The sequence below is a fragment of the Seriola aureovittata genome, chromosome 15 (assembly GCF_021018895.1).
Source record: "Seriola aureovittata isolate HTS-2021-v1 ecotype China chromosome 15, ASM2101889v1, whole genome shotgun sequence".
Taxonomy (NCBI): Eukaryota; Metazoa; Chordata; class Actinopteri; order Carangiformes; family Carangidae; genus Seriola; species Seriola aureovittata.
Window position 1 is genome coordinate 21781535 of NC_079378.1, and position 23958 is coordinate 21805492.

The 23958-nt window shown below is 40.3% G+C and overlaps 1 protein-coding gene across 1 annotated transcript; it reads right to left on the minus strand.

Annotated features, from left to right (window-relative positions):
• Window positions 1-3609: 3609 nt before the first annotated feature.
• Window positions 3610-23926, minus strand: umodl1 (uromodulin-like 1). Its single transcript, XM_056396611.1, has 17 exons — window positions 22203-23926; window positions 21677-21919; window positions 21238-21396; window positions 20257-20384; window positions 19831-20017; window positions 17807-17947; window positions 16634-16903; window positions 11238-11495; window positions 10580-10692; window positions 10269-10488; window positions 9311-9448; window positions 8261-9216; window positions 7948-8108; window positions 6646-6882; window positions 5267-5423; window positions 5021-5105; window positions 3610-4425 (listed from the first exon to the last, which is right to left on the minus strand). The coding sequence occupies exons 1-17, from the start codon at window positions 22276-22278 to the stop codon at window positions 4238-4240; spliced, it is 3717 nt and encodes a 1238-aa protein (XP_056252586.1). The 5' UTR covers window positions 22279-23926; the 3' UTR covers window positions 3610-4237.
• Between the last annotated feature and the right edge of the window lie 32 nt (window positions 23927-23958).

Here is a 23958-nt window from a genome sequence, read left to right on the forward strand (position 1 = left end):
TCTGCTTATTCAACCATGAGTCTGGACAAAACTAGGGAACCAGTTGCCTTGCACTTCCTGTCAGAAACCCTAACCAACAACAAAATGAAAAGAGCGATGGATTATTTTCTTTCCTTAAAAAGCACAAGCAGCATTTTTGGAGGCCATTTTTGGCAACCTTTTTGAGCGCCCCATTAAGGCAGGTATTCATATTTTATTCATGTCTTACACTTCAGCATGTAAGAGAGAGGCAGAGCGATGAGGAGACAGGGCGGAGGGGAGGGAGGGGGACTCAGTGAAGTGCCTGGTTTGAGGTTTTATTGTAGATAAGCTGTTTCGTTGTCACAGCTCATTTTACTCCTCATTAGGCTGCACTCCTCTCCTTTCTGCTGTACGTGACAATGTATGCAACTATATTCACATGCGCACAAATGTACACACGACGTGCAAATGCAACATTCAGTGATGGAGTCTCGTCATGACGTGCGTTGGTGCTGGAGATGTTTGGGATTTGTGTAACTGTGCACTGACAGACTATTGTCTTTAACAAGCTGCGGGGGAGGGGAAGCAACACTCAAACTGTCAGTCTTAATCAGCAAGTCAGCCATCTTGATGCAACACTCACAAATAATTCAAAACTCAGAGGACTGTGCTGAGAGCAGACCACCATCACTTCTGTTGTGTTACAGTGTTTATACCTGAGAAACACCAGAGGGACAGTCTGTTCCAGAAGATCTATACTGCATTTCTGTCTGTTAGTTTTGCCATGACACTATATGTTTTTAACAACTGGTAACACACATTGTTCTACACTGAATCCACCTTTTCACAGTTTCTTTACTGACATGCAGAAATTGCATCACAAGAGAAAGAGTTGATGTGTTTCCACAGGCTTTTTTACATTTTTGCATGAAGTAATTCTAAATACTAAACATAATCACTACATGTTTGTATAGGATAGAAACACAACATCCCCACACATATCTCACTCATGTGCTCACCTGCAATACTCCTGGTGAAGAATCTTTGCAGTCTGATCAATCCCTGGAAATCTCCCGCAAATATGACCTGACATCCAGGAATCATCACGTCCAAGAGGGACATTTGATCAGGTGGTTTATTGTCATAAACTTTCCACCTCAGTGAGGAGAAGAATTCCTCTGTTGGGTTCAGGAAGGGACAGCAAGGTGAAAGGAAAAGTGGCACCAACCTGGGATTGGCTGTAAACCTCCCTCTGATTGGAAGAGAAGCAATGAAGGGGAAAGGAGGTGAAACAAATGTGCTCAGTGTCCCAGTTAGAAGTGTTTGCATTTTTAAATTTCTTTTTTTATATCTTATAAATAAATAAAAATGATTATTCATTTCTTATGATAAATTTGAAAGATTTGACAATAGTATGTGTTTATGTGTAAGTTAGTTGTGGTTTAGTTTGAGTGACTGAAGATGATCCGAGGGTAAATCCACATTGACTGCTGTAGTGCCGACGACCACCAAGAAAAAGTATTGGAAAGTATTGAGAAACATGTTAGTGGCTGTAAAAAATCAGCTGTTTTCAGACGCAACGAGTGCGGACCACCAACTCCCTGCTGGAAGTAGCCATCAGAGGATGGTAAACTGTGGCCATGAAGGGATGAACATGATCAGCAACAATACTCTGTAGATAGACTGTGACATTCAAACCATGACTGACTGGTATTAAGAAGAAAACGTTCCCCACACCATTACACCACCAGCAGCAGCAGCAGCCTGGACTGTTGACACAAAGCAGGTTGGGTCCATGGATTCATGTTGTTGATGTCAAATTGTGAAACTACCATCTGCTGCCTGAGCAGAAATCATACGCGTTTTTTTCCTTCATTCTGATGTTTGACATGAACAATGACTGAAGCTCCTGACCTGGATCTGCATGTAGTTTATGCATCGCACTGCTGCCACATCGTTAGTTGGTTGCATTATCGCCTGAATAAGCAGGTGTACATGTGTGTGTGTGTGTGTGTGTGTGTGTGTGTGTGTGTGTGTGTGTGTGTGTGTGTGTAATAAAAAGCTTGGTGATTGTAGATTATCATGTTGATGCATCAATGTGTAGAAAGCGTTTTACTTTTGTAGTTGGTCGAGGTATAACTGATTTGAAAGGTCTCAGGTCTCAAGTCTCTTCCAACTAAGAATGAATTGCTAGTGAAAGTTACATGGTGTTTTAGTCAGTCATTTAAGTTCAGTACTTGAGTAAATGTGTTTATTCCACCACTTGAGAGTACTAATGATTCATTGACTGACAAGTAAAAGTCACACAGCAGGTGACTGAGATTTTCTCCAGACAGTGAAATTACACTGCTCATGTTTGAAGATCACAATCCATTACACTGCTCGGGTACTGGGAGGAACGTCCTGAGGTGGTCTATAAAAACACAGTCAGGATCTTTAATTAGTTATGACCTGTGTGTGTGGGAGTCTTTGGAGATCCCTGCTTATCCTGCACACGCACATACACGTACACACACACACACACACACATGCACATATGGACTATAAACTATGATGAATGACTGTGTCTCAGAGCCGCCCTGACCTGGATGAACAGAAAAAGAGATGGATGAGAGGAGGAGGGGGAGGAAAGAGGTAGGCCTGTAGAGACGGATCATTTTGCGGCCATTAAGAGGGCTGTGGCTCTGCTGCTTCCCGGAACACAGACATGCAGAGTGTGAAAACTCATTTCTCCTCCAGCAAACACCCCTGATCCCCAGGGGCTGAGGGAATCACTCCCTAGACACTTGTTTTCTGTATTTAACAATGGGGATTGGGGCTAGTTGTTTGTGTGTGTGTGTGTGTGTGTGTGTGTGTGTGTGTGTGTGTGTGTGTGTGTATGTGAGGGTTGTAAATTATGAAACACCCACACACTGCTGTTTTTAAAAGCCAATTCAAGGCCATCAGTTGTAGATTAACAGCAGCACATACACTTGCATCTCCACATCTGAACACAGAAGCTGTTTAATCAATAATAAAGGCACATTTCAGCTGATTTCACACTTTTGAACTGAAACAGTTCCCCGCTCTTTCTCTCCCTTTGATCGCTATAGCTCTCCCTCCCTCCCTCTCTCCATCCATCATTCCCTCCATCCCTGCACTGGGGCTGTTGCCATAGAGACAGGTTGCCAGGTCTCGGGCAGTGAGATAGAATGGGTTAATTAGGAGGCGGAGCATTTACAGCCCTCCAGATGGTGGTAAACCCTCCTTCACCACAGGTCTCCAGGGACTTCCTCTCAAAGAGAAAGCCTCTCCTGTTTAGTATTCAGCCCCTCACTGTCGATCCAGGAGCTGCATTTATGACCCTGTAGTCAACAATGTGGGATTATGGGAAGTGCAGGGAAAAGCTGGACCCTCCTCTTCAGCTCTGCTGAGCTGTGAAAGATCTTTTTCAGTAACCACTGATCTGATTAAAGGCAGGACATGACACCGCCGTTCCCCTCAAGGACCAATCAACCAATGAAGACGTTTTAAAAAATTTCTTTTCATATCGTCTGATACCTTTTCCTGTCCTCTGTAAACACTGTAAACATTGTGTCTCTGTGCATGCAGGAAGCCATTTTGCATTGTGTTTTACAGCTGAAGAACTGAGCCACTAACGCCCCCAAGTGTCAGTGTTCATACACAACATGTTTATTGTCAGCACATGGAGCACATATTAAGAGTTTGTACAAGTAAGAATAGCATGAATATTTCAGATGTGTAACAAATAGTGCACGACATGAACATGATCATTTATACAAACTATTACAGTGCAATTACAAGTTAACATTACAGCTTAAGTAAAATGTTCTCTGAGCACATTATTTCAATTTCAAACTTTCCTCTCCGTTACCACATCTCTTGTTTCTTATTGTGAAATGTTTTGTTCACATCTAAAGCCAAAATATAGATGAGAACATCTGACTTTTAAGATGTGTAACAAATCATAGTATTGATGGTATGTTATTTAATAAAATAATAAATATTTCTAAAATATTTGTAGTATCTATATTTGACAAACATGCAACAACTCTATCATTTTAATATTTTAAATACATATTGATGGGCAGGTGAAATGTAAATATCTGTACTTCATTGTTTCATGTGCAAAGACTTGCAATATTTGGTGCGAACTAATGCGTGAATGATGCAACAGTGACACCCAGTGGCAACTGCACGGTAAAAGCCTGCTGAATTTATCTGCTGTTGCAATTTTCCAATCCTGTGACTTTGGTTGGGGGGTGCTGCTGCACCCCTAGGTGTTGAAGACAAGGTAGGTGAAGTTCTCCTCCTTGGGTTTGACGCTGAAGTTGTAGTGTCCAATGCGATTCCTTTGGCAGTAGAAAAGGCACACAAAACCGATAATGAAGATGAGCGTCAGACCGACTCCAAGACAGGAGAAGCCAACTATATGAAGGGTGTTGTATTCCTCCTCCAAGAATGCTGCAAGAACATGAGTCAGGTGAAAGCAGTAAAATCAGTAAAGATGCAGTAAACAGGAAAACATGAGGATTTATCTGACGAGGGATTGGAAAAGTCAATAAATAACATAATAGGACATAACATAAACATAAACATAAACATAATAGGAAAGACAGTTTGACTAGTTTGGTGAAAACAAAACCTTTCAAATTTTCAAATTTTCAATTAAACCATGAGTCTCACGAGTTTATCAATACCTCAATACCCAAAAATCTCAAATATGTTTTATCATGTTCAAGGTTTTTGAATGTGTATTTTCCATCAAGCTACTTAAGCTTGCCTCTCCACCAGACTGATGATAGAGACAGGAGCACTGCTGCTATAATTCATCAGCTAAACAGCCCGTTTAGAAAATAAAGAGACACTCATGTTTATGAAGAGGACTTGAACAGCTCTTCTACTATTAAAACTAGCCAGTAGCCAGTAGTAGAGTACTAGCTGGAGAGTCATTGTTACTTCAGCTAAGAATATTTATTTTTCTAGCAGAACCACACATATTAAGAGAAGTGTGAAATGTTTTATAATAGACACTGTTATTCTCTGGAGAGATACTCACTTAGAGCTGATCTGAGCAGAGGTCCAGAGGAACCAAAGGCTGTACCAATCGTGTTTGAAGATCGAGCTGTTCTTTGAAAACAGTCCTGCAAGAAAACACAAGAAAAGATGATAAAGGAGAGAATTCTTCTTTCATCTTCTAATCTTGATCATTCAAGCAATTAGATGCTTAAGTCAACGATAGATTCATCCGCTCTATAAAAGCTGCAAGATGATTGATGATTATTTTTTAGAAGGATGCACTCACAGGCACACAGGTATCTGATCCAATCTGCACACAGATGTGGACCTGGCAGTGCAGGTAGATCACATTCAGGTTGACGAAGGAGAATATCTGCACAGACACGCGGGACGTGCTGGAGTTTCCGTTCATCAACACTTTGGTGTACATGTTCAGCGGACAGCTGAGGAGACAAGGAAATGAAATCGAATCAAGATCAATACCACTCTCACGTACAGTATGTTTTTTAAATATGCTACAGCCAGGAGGTGGTTAGCTTAGCTTAGCATAAAAACTGGAAACAGGGGTAAACAGCTTCTTCCGCTAACAACATCCTCTACAGTTATTAATGTTATGTCACTGATACTGATTGTAGGGAATAAACAAACACAACATAATGTGTTACATACTGAGCTGAAGAGGTGCTGATAGGTAGATTTTATGACCTTCAGACAGATCCAGGCCAGCTGTTCCCCACTGCTACCACTCTCTATGCTGAGCTTTAAATATAAAGCCACAGCCAACACCTTTTAGCTTTAGATTTTACAGACAGGTAACAGAGTGGTATCAATCTTCTCATAACTCTCAGCAAAAAAAAGGAAATAAGCATGTTTCCCAAAATGTTGATCTATGCCTTTAAGGGAACAACAACATAGCATTGTTATAATTGAATTTATTTATAAGCTTAAATACTGAATTTTATGTTTAGAGCATGGGGCAGTCTGGCTACAATATTACAGAATCTTTATCAGGCAGATTACAACACATGAAATGGTGCACATGTTCTCAGCCTTTTTTAGCCCGTGACCCTATTTTTAGGTCCCAAAGACCACCCAGCAACCCAGCAGTTAGAGTGTTGCTATGGAGATCTGAAAATCAGTTACCTTAGTATCTTATTTTGAAAAGCATGAATAGAGCTCATCATTTATTTCATGGAAAAAAATGAAGTCAAGACTGGCTATGGAAGTAATTTTTTATTTTTACCCCCATTATCTAGAGATGGATGGTTAATTGTCGTTTTCTCATGATAGCCATCATTATCTGGTTATCTTTTTTTTTTTCAAGCTAATCATTCTGGTATCATGAAAAACCAACTGTATTCCAAGACAACAAAATAATTAACTTGATATCTTGAGACAACGGATAAACTAAAATTTAGCTGTTCATACAACCCATATAACATATTGACACTTTTTAAAATAAAATAATACATAAATGTTATAAGTCTGCCAGGACCCTCTGTGGGGACCCAGTCCCAAGGCTGAGATTCTCTGAAGTAGTGGTAATAGTGATGTTAGTAATAAAATATGTAATTAAAGTGAGAGAAAGAGTACATGTATGGTAGCTGAAATCCTAACAGTAATAGCAACAGTGATAGGAACATGGTGCTGTGGGTAGAAGCAGACCTGTTCTCCAGGAAGGTGTAGCTGTAGGTGTCTGCAGGAGTTGGGGTTGGTGTAGCCCAGCACTTGTTGATGATGACTTTAATCTGCTCTGAGGAGGTGTTCAGGCTGACCTCCACCACCACCACGTCGTCAGGGGACATGCTGTAGTTGTGGGGTAGAGGCACTGTACCGTTCATCAGCTGCACCGTCACCTGGAATGACCCCAAGCCCGTGATAACATCTTTGATCATGTTATACCTGGAGATGGGAGATAACACAGTACATTCAGCCATAAATACAAGTGGAACACATTGTAAAAAATGTGACTGGATTTATTAACTCGTCAATTTTACTCTTAGTTTTATAAAGCAAGTAAAATTATAAATATTCTTCAGATTATACTTGTTGTTGTTGTTTATCGACTACAACATGAAACAAGTCAGATAAAGATGTGTGGAAAAGAATGGATGGATATTTTTCTGTAAATTACAGTTTATGGGCTGACTATGTGACACCCAGAACCACAACACACTCCATTATACTTGACTTATTATTATTATTGTTTTTGGGGTGTTCAGTCAAACCTGAAAGTAAAGCTATAATTTTTAAAAGAATAGTTTGACTTACTGGGATTTCCACCTATTCTCTTTCTCGCCAAGAGTCAAATGAAACGGTTACTCTCACATCTGTATGGAATATATGTAATTAGACCTAGCAGACAGTTAGCTTAGCACAAAGCCAGGGGGAGACAGGGGAAATCAGCAAACAATATGAGTATTTGGTTCTATTTCTTGGCAGGAACCAGATGCCAGGCAACCAGTGGAGACTGGACTGTGATGCACCAGCTATTCATTCATTTATTATTTAGTTTGGCTGTATGGTCCTCAGTAACCACTAACTAGTTTCAAACTAATGATTTACTAAATCAGGTCGCACCATTACAACTAAAGAAATGTCTTAGCTTGTGAAGACTTTTGCTAAGGTAACTTCGACATTCTTGACTCATTTAGGTTAGTCAAATGTTATTGACATAACGTTTCATAATTTGGCTAAAATGGTTACTTCCATACCAATACCAATCAATCATGGTTTGAATACCACAGCATAGGGTATTGTTGCTAACCATGTGCATCCCTTTATGGCCACAGTTTACTATCTTCTGTCACAAAAAGTCATCTCAAACTAGCTTCATGAACATGACAGTGAGTTCAGTGCACTTCAGTGACTGCTGATTTCTTCATGTGCATGTTTGTCAACTGCTTCAGCAGCTCCAGGGCTATTTTGAAAAATGCTAAAGTTATCATGGCAGCAAGTGAAGCGTACCCCATGGAGCCAAAGTCAGCGGAGATAAGCATGCTCTTCATGTAGGTACACATGATGGGAACCTCCAGCTGTTTTTTGGGCACCTCCACTGTTCCACTGGGTGAGATGGATGGATCCATGGTGTTGAACAGGGTTACAGATGCCGTGTAGTAGGTTTCATTCTAAAACACCAGATGTTGGAAGCAGTTTGAATTCTTTTCAGAGTCAATGCACTTCAGTTGTAGAGATAAAGTGTTGGCATGCATAGAATCTACATAAGCACAAGTAAAGTTTCCCAAGAGCATCAGTCTTTCAGAAGAGAAAAAAAACTCACATGTACAAGCCTGGTATCACAATCGTCCCAGCCCACGGTCAGCTGGACATGGGTGTCATTGCCTCCATTGACGCCACATTCCTGCAAGCCCAAGTACAGGGCGCTTTCCCTGATTGTGTTGTTCAGAAGAAAATCCTTGGCAACCGTCACAGTGATGGCAGCAACCCTGCACTGGACTGAGATGCCCTTTAACATAGAGACACTGGTGGAAGTTCTCATGGCAGATGTAGCAGTGGTAAAGGTGGTTGTCAGGTTGGTAACGGTGGTTGTCGGGTTGGTAACGGTTGTAGGGGTAGAAGTCATGTATGTCATTGCAGTAGTGGTTGCTGTAGGGGCAGTAGTGTTGATTGTGGGGTCAGTTGTGGTGGTTGTTGGGGCAGAAGTGGTGGTTGTTGGGGCAGTAGTGGTGGTTGTTGGGGCAGTAGTGGTGGTTGTTGGGGCAGTAGTGGTGGTTGTTGGGGCAGTAGTGGTGGTTGTTGGGGCAGAAGTGGTGGTTGTTGAGGCAGTAGTGGTGGTTGTTGGGGCAGAAGAGGTGGTTGTTGGGGCAGTAGTGGTGGTTGTTGGGGCAGAAGAGGTGGTTGTTGGGGCAGTAGTGGTGGTTGTTGAGGCAGAAGTGGTGGTTGTTAGGGCAGTAGTGGTGGTTGTTGGGGCAGTAATAATGGTTGTTGGGGCAGTAGTAATGGTTGTTGCGGGAGTAGTAGTGGTTGTTGGGGCAGTAGTAGTGGTTGTTGGGGCAGTAGTAGTGGTTGTTGGGGCAGTAGTCATTGTTGTTGGATGGGTAGTCGAGACCGTTTCATTTATTGATATAGTGAATGTGATTATCCCAGGAGTAGTGGTTACAGTGGTTAACGCTGGATCATTGTTTGGGGGTGACATGACAGAGAAAGGGGTAGTGGTAACTGTAGAAGATATTGTGGGTGTCGCTGATGGTGCCATTGTCTCCGAGGTAGAAATTGCTGCACAAGACAAGATATTCTTGTTATGAAAAGCATTGATATTCTGTTATTCTGTGAAAAATGAATCTAACACTTCCACACTGTGAGACCCTACCTTGACAGGCTCGTCCAGGTCTGCCTGGGTTGTTGTCAGTAAATCCCTCCAGGCAAACACACCCGTAAGAGCTCCAAGTGTTTGTACATGTGGCCCAATGGGAACAGTCATTTTCCCCTGACAAACATTCATCAGAATCTATAAAAAACAAAATATTTTGGCTCAGTAAAACAGTTTTTATCTAGTTCTTTAATAATAATAATACATTTTATTTAAAGGCGCCTTTCTTGGCACTCAAGGACACCGTGTACTTTAGTATTGTGCTTGTATGTTCCTGGTTTCCAGATATGACAAAGCCTCTACACTACATTTCAGTTTGTCTGATGCTTGTTTGAATTTTAGAAATCTCTTGATTGTTATTGGACACAAAAAAAGATCGCTACTTTATGGCAAGACATAGAAAGAAACTCACATGTTTCAAGCAAAAAGAGCTGTAAGGTCTCACTATTTTTCATCCAGAAAAAATATTTTCAGGCTGTAAAAATAGTGAAAGGAGAAAAGACCAACAAAAAAATGTGCAGTCCTTATTTTTGCAACACTAATGCATCATTGTTGTTGCCACTTTAAGGTATACTCCAGCAATTTTTGTGCACGTTCATGTTTGCAGTCTAATGAGTCATTTGAAAATGTAAAAAATGGTCAAAATACATAATCTCACAATGTAATTCAACAGCATAATTTGGTGTACCCTCAGTGTAACTTCTGCCCACAGATCCAAGTCTTCAAGCCAAAGCCAGGATAACCATCAGGGTTTATTTCCATACTTTGGAAAGCTTGCTACAAATAAGACATTCTACAACTGTTTTCATAAACTGATTAGTACTAATCCTCCATTACAAATCTAAACTAATCTTGACATGTAAAATTAAACTAATGCTTTGCTGAAAGTTACTTGTTACTCACAGAGCACCTTAGTTCTTCTTTTATCTTTAAAATAGAGAGAATACAAAAGACATACCATGTATGCTTGTGTTGTTTCTATCCACACTGTATTTGGAGCTGTTCATCAGGGAGTTCAGCAGAGCCGTGGACACATCACTAACATCTTGGCTTTGACTGGGGGTGAAGATGAGGGTGAAGTTGACCACCACACTGCCCAGTGAAAAGCCTCTGATCTCGATTCTCACCTGGCCTGAATCCACCATGGCCTTCATCTCTGGAGACAGAGACTGGTAGATCTGTTGATGATAAAAAAGAGAATCACTCAGAGATATGATGCATTTTTAAAGCTCACATTCTGTCGGTGGATAATCCTTGCAACAGACCTACCTCCTCTATAATACTCGCACTGAGGTTTTGGTAGGCCTGACTGCTGGTGTTCTGCAGGTCAGCAGTGAAAGGGATGTTGGTAAGTCGAGCTGTGACGTCAAGAGTCTGAGCATCTACAAAGAAAAGACTTACTTGGTACAATAAACACATTTTCCACAACTAAATGTCAGCCTTCTCACCAGCCTCGGGCCTACTGGTTAAAGAATGTCTTTTCTTCATCACGCATTAGACATTAAGGACAAATTTTATCACTTTACTCATTACTCCCCGGGGTAGGAAATAAAGTTATTTAAAAAAGAAAAAAATCTGCAAAAGTCACATCTCCTTTGCGTGAGGGAAAATCATAATTTTTTTGTGATTTGATTTGGCACTCAGTATTAGGGGTTGAAAAAGGAAAAAAAAAAAGAACAGCAGCAAAAAAAGGAACATTAGTTCTAGCATCCCTCTACAGTGTTAGACATGGATTCTTTTAACGCAACTTACAAACATGCTGCTCTCATTTATCCATTTACATCACAGCATTCATCAGCTGTGTGACGAAGGGTTTTTATTTAACCCTCCAATACTACAATACGACTAAATATGGTATGTATATATATGATATATGATTTTTTTTAAAGATCCAAAACTAAAAGCTACTGGAGCATTCGGTTCTTACCGGTCCTGACTGATATACGCAGGGGGACTCCTTGGTTTCCGCAGGCACAAGGCGTGACAGTGACATTGTACAGCACCCCAGGCTGCAGTCCCCTCACCTCCATCATGGTCTGACTGGTTTCCCAAAACTGAATGTCCTCTGACCCCTTGCTTATAGCAACCTGATAGGTCTGGTTTGACTGAAACTGGCTGGACCAGTACACACAGAAGGAGGTTCCGGTGATGTTAGATGACGTTAAGGTGGTGATGCTGGGAGGAGCTGAGAGGTTGTGGTGGGTAGGAGGGAAAAGACAGGGGCAGGTTTATCATTGGTTCATGGTGATTAAAGGAACAGTTTACACATTTACTGAGAAAGTTCCATGAAAAGAATGATACAACTCCCACGTCAATATGGTAAATATAAGGCTATAGTTAACAGCCACTTAGCTTAGCACAATGACCGGAATTGTAACTTTCCAAAAGTTACAAAATCCATCTTCCAGGATCTTTAAAGGACCAGTGTGTAGGTTTAAGGGGGATCTATTGGCAGATATGGAATATAATATTCATCTTTTCATTAGTGTATCATCACCTGAAATTAAGCTGAAATTAAGAATCATTGTGTTCTCATTAGCTTAGAATGAGCCCTTCATATGCGCCTCCTCTACCACGGAGCACGCCATGTTGCTCCACCATGTGTCTACAGAAGCCCAGAATGGACAAACCAAACACTGGTTATAGCGAGGCCACCGTCGGTTCTCCTTCACGCCTGGAAAGAGGGGGCATTCTGCAACCTCACCACTAGATGCCATTAAATCCTACACGCTAGTACTTTAAAGTTCAAAATTAACTTATATCCTAATATTAAAGAATATTGAATTTGCAGCACGTTTGTGCCTTTGCATGTGTTTTCTTATGCTGCAGTGTGTTGAGCTCTCAGGACCACCGTTCAAAACTGAAACTGCGGCAACAGGTTCACCACCAGAAACGGAGGAAAAAGGCTAAATCTGAAAGATGAAGTGGTTCAAGTGACGATTCTGATGACACACAGTCAACAATTAAAGTAGTGTCAAGAAATAGCACAGAACAAAATAATGAAGGTAAAGAAATCACTGAGTTAGTCACTTGGATCCAGTTGAAGTCACAAAGGCAATTCAGAAGGAGATTGGGAAAGTTAAGTTTGCTAATTACTTGAACAGCAGAAGAAACTCATATTTGCAAAGGATTGAGAACGACAGAGAAAGATTTTGAACAAGAAAATGATTAATGGAGAAAAAGTCAAGTCACACATTCCAGGTCTATATGTACCAATGAGGGCAGTAATATCTGGTGTTCCTCTGTCGACGTTTGTGTCAGAACTTAGAGAGAAGGAGGTTAAAGCTGCTGCAGCTAAAAGGTACATTAGTAAGAAGGAGGGTGAGAAAACCTTATTTCATTTTGAGAACATCTGAACGAAGAAACTCTCGCTGGGTGTATGTTCAGTTATTTAGTGAGAGAATATTTTCTGCCACTACTTAGATGTTTCGAGTGTGAGCGTACGATTCATATAGCAGAACAATGCAGAGTAAAGGACAGGTGCTCATGGTGCAGAGAGAATCGTCAGATGGAAAATGTAGTGGAAATGGCAAAATGAAGTGCTGCAGCTGTGGAGAAAGAAGTGCTGCTTTTCCAGGATGCGAGAAAACTACAAAGATACAAGATTATTACCCAGGAAAACAGAAAAACCAAAGAAGAGCCCCAGTCGAATAAATACATGTGCGGTTATTAAAATACGTAGCAGGTGAGAATAGCAACAGTTTTGGATGAATGATATTGGTAGGAAAGAAAAAAAATATGTTGGAATTAAATGATTTTCTGCATCAATTGATGATAAAACGTGATCTGATCTTCATCTGAATCACAAGTGTAGACAAACAATGTGCTTAAGCTAATATCACACAAACAATTATAATCTTTTGTGTCTTTAGTGAGCACACCCACTGAACATTCACAGTGTGCTGGTGGAAAAAGTAAGTAAAACTGCTTGATTTAACTGGTTGAACATCTTTTGGCAGCAGTAACATCAGACAAGCTCTCTTATGTTCTCCATATCTGGGGCTCATTTTCACCTCACTGAGTGTCTGCATTGCGCCTTTAGAGTCATCTAAATAACCACAGAACTCACTGTGGACTGATCTTATATATAATCTCTTTTCAGGCAGCTCTAACCCAAACCCTCCAGTCTGGACGACAGGTTTGCTAACTCCTGACTCCAGTCAGCTTTTGGTCATGTCATTACTCGTGGGCTTCACATACCTTTTCCAACCTACACTGTGAATGTTTGAATGAGGTTTTCAGTATGGACAAAAACACAGGGGTTTGTGTGTGATTAGTCAAAATAGACTTGACTTTGATCTGATCATATCTGATTATAATTTTTTGTTTTTTTCACATCTTACTTTCAGGATTTAAGTGGGATCAAATATGTCCAGTGAGATTAAAATAGAAGATGGAATACCCCAAGAAACATAATTAGTCCTATTCTTTTCAATATGATTAACAATATATTCATGGATGGAAAGACATAGAAGAACTTCATTATATGCAGATGATGGGGCAATCTGTAAAAGAGGGAGAAATGTGAATGGTTGAACGTTGGTCACATAACTGGGGTTTCAAGGCTTCATTTTCTAAATCATGTTATATGTTGTTTACAGACCTTTAGACACAGTGCCAGGATTCAAATATTTAAGGTTATGTTTGATGAAAAGAACACACGTTATTCTCATGGTAAGAAGCTTTAAACCTCTATGAGGAATACATGTGGATATGAGGGGCTGGGGGCTGATACTGGGGGCTGATAACCAATAGCATTTTTATACAGAGATCCTCCTGTATTAAGCCGCCTTTGCTTGTTTACACTGAACCAAACAAGCCGGCACAATCCCGCCCCCGTGTGTGGCATGCCGGCATTCAGGAATCAGAGGCGTGATGTGTAACACAACACTGTTGGCACATTACCCAGCATGCCAGCTTTACCTTTCACACAGATGTCGATCCAGCCCTGTGAATACCTCCGCTGCTGGCATAAGGTGGAACAACAATGCAACAATGACCCCAAATTCCAATCCCCCTTTTATACAGAACGGCGAGGCGGAATAAAGGCGCAACGTTCCCGCCCTGAACTGGGTGTATCAATGGGGCTTATCACAAAGACAATCCTATGGATTTTTGACAATATATACACATGGTTGAAAGAATCCAGATGATGTGCCTGTGGGAACTGGTCCATATAAACCAGAATTTAATGTTAAAGTTCCTTTCCTGGCCTTGATTAGATCCCTAAAAACTCATCTCTCTTCTTCAAAATTACATGTTTAGATTTTTTTTTTCCCCATGAAAAAAATCCCTTCATGGTCTTAAAATGGGCTGGACTTAACTCTACACCTTCGCCTGATTTAGTATTTGTGGCTCTACGAATATGTAAATTAGCCTTGCCACTATCTGCACCCGTTCTTCAGCCACTCACCTGCAGCTCTAACTCTGTTCATCAAACATACAAACACAATGCTAGTTTTCTATTTTGCTAGTTACTGTAGGCTACACAATGACAAGTGGTAATATAGGAGTAATTCACCCATACATGTTCAAACCGGGAACTGAAGACGAAGAAGAGCTCATTGCACAGAGTCACCTGTATCAGAATGGTAATGTATTTTATGTAACGTTAGAAATGTAACAGAAGCCTTATAGATAACATGAGCCTTGAACTATATCATCAAACAGCTAATAATGTGGTGGTAATGTTAGATAAACCTTGGTCCAATCACCAGCTCTGACTTAGCTAACTCAGCTAGCTTGCAAAATACCACTAATTAGCTACACCTGGTTTCCCCTCTGATACCCCTTGTTTTGCTGTAGCAGAATGGGTATCAGGGGTAGGCCTACGCTATGGCGATATGATATGGGAAGCCCATCCCCACAAGTTGACAGGTTTGGTTCATTAGGTTTGTGATGTATGAAACCCTGGCTGTCTGAACCTGTTTTTATGAGACTGTTCGCTGCAATTCAAGGTGGAAATACTCAGTCATGGCATTGACTGCGTGTTTCGCTCATATGGCGTGTATTATATAAAAAACACCGTATGGATGTTAACAAGGTTAAAAAGGTTTCATTTCAGACTGACTGACAAATCGAAAAATGATAACTTATGCTTTTTAGATAATGAAAAATGGGTATAGAAGTGCAGTTCTGTTGAGTCCCTGCTCATATGGGTGTTAAGGTAATGAACAATCAGATACATTGGCAAAGAAGGCTCTGAACGTATATGACAGCGAACTGATAAAAGGAGCTCACGGTAGGGGAGAGGCGAAATCATTAATTAAAGCAGACGTAATTAACGCCTGGCTGAAGGAATGGGATACAGACATTAAAGGGAGACATTATATTATACAGAAGGTAGGTTGTGTTAAACAGCTTAAAGGAGGATATTGGAACCTCAGAGAGCAGGTAATCATGGTGAGATTAAGCCTCGGACATATAATATATATAATGGTTATAACATAATAAACAAATCTGTGTCAGTGGTGGATGGAAGATTTATACAACAGTTAGTTCCAAGTACAACAGGACTGGGACTTTAACTATAGGTGTTCTATTCACCATTAATTAATGGTCGTTATCTAGCTTAGATTGTAACAAACTTTGCAAAGATTTAAATATTTCCAGAAATAACATTTGAATTAAATTATGTCTGGTTGTGCACACCTCCAGGTGAGCTCATATGACGTCAGCCGACCTCAACAAATTAGAGAAGAGCAGAAACGAAGCAGGCCTGAGGTAATGTGTAGACAAGGCAGCAAGCTAGTGAGCAGGCTGCAGGTCAGGCAAATGTTTATGTGTTGCTTAGCAACAGTCCAGTACCTGTCCAGTTGCTGAACTATTTGTGTTGGCGTAGCCAAATAAATGATGAAATAAACAAGCAAATCATAATCTGTTATTTCTTATTACTGTTATCTAATATGGCGCTCGTAGAACTGTTGTACAAAAGCATCACACCATCACCAGCTATGTCTGAATCACAGCCGTGCTGATATTCAGTACATCACTCCCTTGTGTGATATTGCTTAAGTAGAACACATTACCATGCATTGTAATTAAGAGAAGAAGAAGAAAGGGGGAGGAGGAGGAGAGGAGGAGAGGAAGGGCAAGCAACACAAAAGTGAGATTTATACTTTATCACTTGTGTTTTCAAACAGTGTTTTTTGGTTTTACAAGAGAAAAGAATTGAAAGATAAAGACCAAAGTTGGTTTGGCAAATGTGTGTTTTGTTGACTGTGGAACAGATTTCCACATATGTCTGTAGATTAGCATATTCACCAACATGACACAACACTTCCTACTTACGCAGCCTTGAGGTAGAAATGAAAGGTTTCTTACAGCATGTGGTTGTCGGCAGTAACTCCACAGTTGAGCTCATGCTGGTAGATGGAGCAGACGTTGTCCACAGCGGAGCATGTGATGAATTATAAGGGACAGAGCTGGTGTTGCTCAGAGCTGTGGTCATGCTGATCTCAGAGGAGTTGAAGACACCCGTGGTGCTGATGTCTGCAGGGTCCTGTGTGGTGTTGGAAGTTGGGGTGTAAGTTGTGTTCATGGGTGGCAGGTAGGTCACGGGGGTCTCTGCTGTGGTCCGCAACCTGACGTCAGCTAGGAAGAAAGGACAGAGAACAATGTTGAAATCAAGTTAAGCTTTAGTGCCTCTGTGTGTAAAAATATGAGAAATCTGCCTCGAGGTGAAGTTTTCTTGTTCACACAGTCGTCAGTGAAGGTGATTAACTTTCACCCAGCTTCACCTTTTAGCAAGACTGAGAAGCTGAGGACCTTTTGCTATGATGTGATCCTGATAAGAAAGTGAAGGCAAATCCCACGCAAACTTATTCCAGCTCACTCTTTGGTTCTCTATCTTCAGCTCTGATCTTGCTCTGCACACAATTGTGAAAAACTCTTTGATGAAGTGTCTCCTGCTTGTAGTCTTTGTCAGAAAAGGAGTTTCTTGTATTCGATGTGGGAAAGCCTATCACTGTATTTCTGGGATTAGCAACATCTTCTCCTAATATGACTGGATCTCTTTTACCTTGTTCCCTCCATGTCATGTTATTAAATGATGACTCTAACTTGAAGTCTCAGATAAAAGTAAGGCAGGATGCAATCTCCACATTCTGTATTAGTGGTGCTGTGTATATACACATGTGGATATACAATTATAAGCACAATATCTGTGGCATGGATCGATGGGCTGGGGGGCCACTGTCGGAAATTCAATGATTCGATTCCCGCCGTCGAAGTTTCCTTGGGCAAGATACTGAAACCTGAATTGCCCCCGATGTATCATCTGTGTGTGAGTGTGTGTGTGTGATAGAAAAGCGTATGTGGCTTGTAGTGTAAAGTGCTTTGAGTGGACGCTAAGACTATAAAAGCGCTATATTCGTGCAGTCCGTTTATCATGTTATGAATTCCTAAACCACGAAGATGACGTACCTCACAGAATGTGATGGAAATCAATCATTTATCCACACACACAACCACACACACACACACACACAGTTTCACCTGTACAATGGGCTCCAGGGTTGCTAGGATCAACATCAATATATCCTTGGCGGCAGGTACACTGATAGGAGCCCACCGTGTTGTCACAGTCTGCATGAGGGGAGCACTGATAGAGAGCAGACTCCTCACACTCATCTACATCTGCAGTTAGAGATACAGACATATGAAGAGGTTTGAATTGGAATTACAATAACATGTACAGTTCAGACCGTAAAGTTTGCACCGTTTGTTCTTCGGGCTCTGAGCTTCAGCACATTCAATGTGATAAAATCATGGATACTGCATTAAAGAAACAAGTCTCAGCAATAGAGAAAGAACTGTGTGGGAGATAGTTTAGGGGTTCAAAAGTAACTGGGCAGATACACACAAAGTCAAATAAAACCATCATATTTAATATTTTGTGTAAAATCCTTTGCAGTGAATTACTGAGGTCCTGTCTCTGTCTTAGTCTGGGTCTGGTCTTTAGCAGGTGGACTGCAGCTTAATCAGACTGAGATCAGATGACTAACTCGGCTCAAGCTCATTTGGCTGAATCACAGCACAGAACGCTCCCGTGAACCTCTGTATTCATCCTGTTGCTTCCATCAGCAGTGAAATCATCAATAAATGTCAGTGTGTCAGTTCCACTGGAGCCATGTTTGACAGATGAGGTGGTGGATTTGGGTCATTAACTCTCTCCACACTTTTCTCTTTCCATCATTTTGATAGAGGTTGATTTCTTTTTTTTTTTTGTGAACTGCAGCCTGGTCTTTCTGTCTTTGAGTCTTAGCAGGGTGTCTGCACCTTGCGCTGAATCCTCCGAGGTTTTGGTCATGGAGTCTTCTCTTGATTGTTGACAAGGAAACATTACTATTTTCTACACAATGCAACTGATTTTCTGGTCAACCATAAAGCCTGTGCCCCTCTGTGTACCAGCTTGTTAGCCATTTTCCCGGTTTTCACCCATGCTCACCTGCTTTTTAGAAAGTACCCAACTGTTGACCGCAATCTAAATGGCAACTCTCCATTCTCAGTCAGCTCTGAACCACATGAGCTCGTCTGTGCATGAACCGAGGTTGAAATCACACAAAGCTGCCCAAGAAATATTTTCTATCCATGGGTCCAATTACATCTGAACCGCTACACTTTGGGCACTGTGCTTTAAAGGGGGTAAATCTCCCACACAGTTCTTTCAGTATTGATGTGAACCTACTCTGATTAAAGGTGAGACTTGGCACTTTCATGTAATATGTAATATTGTGCTGAAGCTCAGAGCCTGAGAAACCAAAAGGGAAACATGTAACTGTCCAAATACCTGTGGTCTGGACTGTATTTTGTTGAATTAGGGTTGTGTTTCTATAACGAGTAATATTTTACAAGATGTAATGTGAAAAATTTAAAGTAACATGTATGTTTGTGAAAATAAACAATACCCCTAAAACATAATTTATAGGGAAAGACATTTAGATGATGAATTTAGTGACACACTTATCTACTGTAAAGGTTTCAGGTAAAAATACTTCAAACACAATCAATGTATGAACTGAACTTGACTCACTTGTCTTCTTTGTATCTTACATGTAAAGGCTATGTAATTCAGATGTGTCAAAAAAAATCAAAGCACACTATCTTAATTGTAGAGAAGGAAATTAATTATCTGTGAGAACATTTTGAAGGCAAATTGATGTATGTTTGAACGAGTGAAGTTAATGTGACTTTTGTGCAAATGTAACAAGTATGAGTGGTTCATGATTAATGTCTGCATGTGTGTGTGTTTGTGTGTGTGTGTGTGTGTGTGTGTGTGTGTGCACTCGCTCTGGTGTTATTTTCCGCTTTTGCAGGAAACATCCCACATATGACTGTCACTCAAATAGAAGTGGTGGGAGAAGGAAACTGTGGTGCGACTGAGTAATTCTTTCCTGAACACTGTGTTCTTTGCAGAATGAATCATCCTCAAAACTCTACAAGAATGTAATTTCTCTGAAAAAGAAAAAAGAAAAAAAGCCCCAATAGCCTCACAGAGACAGATAATTGTGTCTCCTCACCTTCCACAGTTACAGATGACACCTCCTCTATGTTTTTGAGAAGAAGATGCAGCTTTGATGTGACATTGTACAGTGACAGAGTAACGTTGCAGTCGATCAGCAGTGAGGTAGCAGTTCTGTATGGATGCACAGGCCACGAGCTGAGGTAATACACTGAAACTTCATCAGACTGCAAAGCTCCTGTCACCTATTTGTGATACAGACACAAAAAATAATTAGTGTGAATTTAGTGAAAAATTAGCCTAACTCCAGATGAGACTTGGTATTTCTTCTATATTTTAATTTTCCAAGAAACAGAATTATCAGAGTATCACGACATTAATAGTGACAATAATTGGTCAATGGCCTTAGTGTAGTCGCTCTATATACAGTAGCAGCAGAAGTCTTAATTGCAGTAGTAGTATTAACATTAGTATTAGTAGTAACCATTGCTTGTAGTAATCGTGTGTGATTCAGAAGTCCTTTATCCTTCGACTTCAGCTGCTGGTAATCTGTCTTCACTGTCACTGTTGCGTTCAAACGGGATCCTCCTTTCTCAGAGTAATTAGTTGAGTCTGAAAGTTAAATTAAAAGGGTCAATTCATCCAAATCACAAAGAAAACACTTTAACCTTGTGGTTTCAGGAGCTGTCTGAAAAACCGAACCTTAAAAATTTGGACCCTCTCCATCACTTGGAAAAAAACTGCAACAACCTGCCCCCTCATAAAATATAATGAACTTGGTACAACTCGTTTGATCATAAAAACTTAATATGCATGAAGAATTTAAGAAAATATCCACCAAATTTCACATTTGAAATTAAACAGACACAGAATAGTGAAGATAAACTTCAAAAGATCATCCCTGCTCTTCCAAAAAACATTAATACACTCTTCAGCAAAAAGAAAAAACATGTAACCCATTCCCCCACCTAGTGTGTAGTAATGTGTGGGTTTATTTGCAGTGGCTTTGAGATAAAAGAATGGAAAGTGACATTTAGAAAAATTAATAAAGTAACAGTAGAGGTACTTTTAGTATTAAAAAAAACAAAAAAACAAGAGAATGTGTTCTAATCGGTTTTCACATACCTTTGTCAGTTCAATACACTCAGCCATACCTGGACTGATATGACCAGCAGCTTATAGTGGCTTATGTGTAACCAATATTACTAAGTCACACTTTAGGTCATCAACTTTATAACTCCTCACTACTTGCACTATTGTTATACTACATTTTAACTTGAGCTATTATGCTGTAAATGTCATTTTAGTTACAGTTGCACAGCAAAACTTAAAAAGACTCACGTTAACAAACATGATTTTTTAATATTTGGGTGAAAGGACCCTTTAATAAGAGCACGTGACTTTACTTAAGAAACCAGATTAGCAGTTAAATAACAAATAAAAACAACTCAGGATGTATACTAACTTGCAGGATGACTGCAGAAACAGCGACCCAATCTCTGGCAGCATTTTTGCCAGCCTGGGCAGTCCATGTCCCACTCACAGTCTTCAGATCCGGGATACAGTCCATCTGCAGTTGGACAGGAGCCTGGTTTGGCAATGAACTCCCCACTCCTGTTTACAGCTTCATTCAAAGGAAATAACATGTTACAGGCCATATATTAGCAGCAAGACATTTGTAGCAGTGCATTTTCTGCGCTTCCATCTGGTGTCTTGCACACAGCACCACACACTTAAAGGTCATGCTGATTGCATCTGGGCTGTCTGTCTGCTGCGCACAGCGTTGATGTTATATCATCAAATATTTCTTACACAAAGAAAATTCAAATCCAAGAGCAAACAGAACAATTTCTGCTCTTCTATCATCTTCAAACCCAGAGATAAATGATGTGCAGTACACTCACACAGGGCACAGTAACGACCGACTTGTACGTAGCCATCGCAGCACTTGGTAACTTGCTCCATCGCCGTCTTGTACTCAGTCTGATAGATCATCCGGTAAAGTGTGACTGTACATGTCTTCCAGAGAAGCCAGCCGCCACAAGGCTTTGTCGCAGTGTAGGGGACCTTATGCATCGCCAGGAAACTCACCATCCTCGTCTCATTGTGAATACATAGATGGTAGCCGGATAAAGACGGACCATTTCCTGGAGTAAAATGTATTTTGTCAATTTTGTTGTTGGATAATAATCCTTGGTAGTTAGTGTATGGCTGCATAATGACATCAGAGTTTACATTTTGAGTTTGTCACTAACAATCCTCCTTGATTTTGATTTGCTCATAAAGTATAAAACATCAATCATTTGTGACATTCAAATGTTAAAAACAAACTGTAGGTAAAACTAGAAAATGAAAATTCTCATAAACACCATAATCTGTTGTGGTAACACATCAATTACATGTTAATGCGTCATCTGCATAGAGGCCTACCTTCGTACACAGTGTTTTGTCCCCTACAGAGAGCCAGCAGAGCCGCAGCCACCCAGATGGAGAGCATCCAACTCATTTTTCACAGATCAGAATATCAACCCTATATTTAACGACCACATTGGACGTGCATGTTTCTCTTTGAGATGATACTAACTCACTGTTCAGGGTGGATTCAGAGACCAATTCCTCTGTGGCTCTGTCTTTCTCCTCCCCTCGCTGCACCATCAGTCCCTGATGGAACACAAAATCATGGCAGCCAGCGGGTGAGTATTAGATGAATATGATTATTTGGAGTTACATTGTCAGTGCACTGACATTACATGCAAGTATATTGGAATATTCAAACAATTTGATTACTTGCATGTATGGCATCATGACAATCTGTATATGACAGAGAGAAAAACATTCGGTTCACATGATTTTCACAAAGGACTACCAGGCCTTGTTTTTATTTTTGTAGAATAAATAAGTTGTCGTTACATTCATTCTTTTGCAGTATTAGTATTAGTAAACATGTTTATGATGCTTGAGAGAGAGAGAGAGAGGGATGAGGGATGGGAGGAGTTAAAGTCCCTAATGACTTGGTTTCCACACAGGTAACCATGGTAGTGCTTGCTATGCTGGCGGCATTAACAGTCTGTGTCAGCCATTAATGTCAAGTAAGGAGGAGTGAGAATTTCCCTGCCATTTTCCCACAAGTCTTCATTCTCAGATAGGAGGGAGCAGTGGGATGCTTTGGCTGTCAAAGATATGTTCTAAAAAAAGATTGCGTCAAGATTCTACCATCACTTTGACACAAATGTGAATATGTATTCCCATTTGATGAGAGAAAATCCTACAGGTCCTCTGCATCCTTTTCAAGCATGTCATGCATATATTTTATCCTTAGTAAATGTAGTGATTAATATAATGGTTCTCCAATGATGTGTGAACATGTGCCTGATTAAACTTCCTTCTGTCATTAAGCGATAATGAGTGGGTACGTGCTGATGTGCTGGAGCATGTGGCTGTTGGGAGGTGCAGGGGTTCAACTAAGGTCATTACACATTAAATAGTTACATTAAATAAAAAAATTAATAGAAACATCACTTCAATAGGATGTGGTTTAATGAAAATAATGATCTTCAGGAGTGGTGCATTCAGTCTTTACACCACCAGTGCCACACCTGATTGAGTCATAAGACTGTTGCCAGGTACTGAAGCTGACAAGGCTTTCCTGGAAGAGGCCTGTAGGCCAAATAAACATGGCAACAATTCCCCACTGGATGCCAGTAATGACACAAATCTACTGCCATTCTATATTGACTCCCATTCAGTCACAGACCTAATTAGTTTCTTTGGGGTTAGGGGGGCATGTAGTTTCATGCAGAGTATGTAGCACCTCAAAGACATACCAAAGACAGTATAGGTAAGGTATGTACACAATCACAGTAAAAATTTGTATTTTATATACATTTTAGATTTTTTTTTTTAACATAAAACTAAAATACATAAAGAAAAAGTCCTCAAAGCACATGACTCTCTCTCTATAGATATGCTTGCTTATCAGCTAAGTCATCACGAAAGTCTCCACCCTTGTGGTTTACAGTTTACAGGCAGTTTACAGTAACACATGACTTCATGTCAAGCACAACATAGTTGTTAACCTAAAATACTTAATTTAACTAGTTACTTACAAATAATTAGAGAACAATGCTCAAGTACAAAGTCAATTACAGTATTGAGGAAACTTTATATAATTATAACAATTAACTTC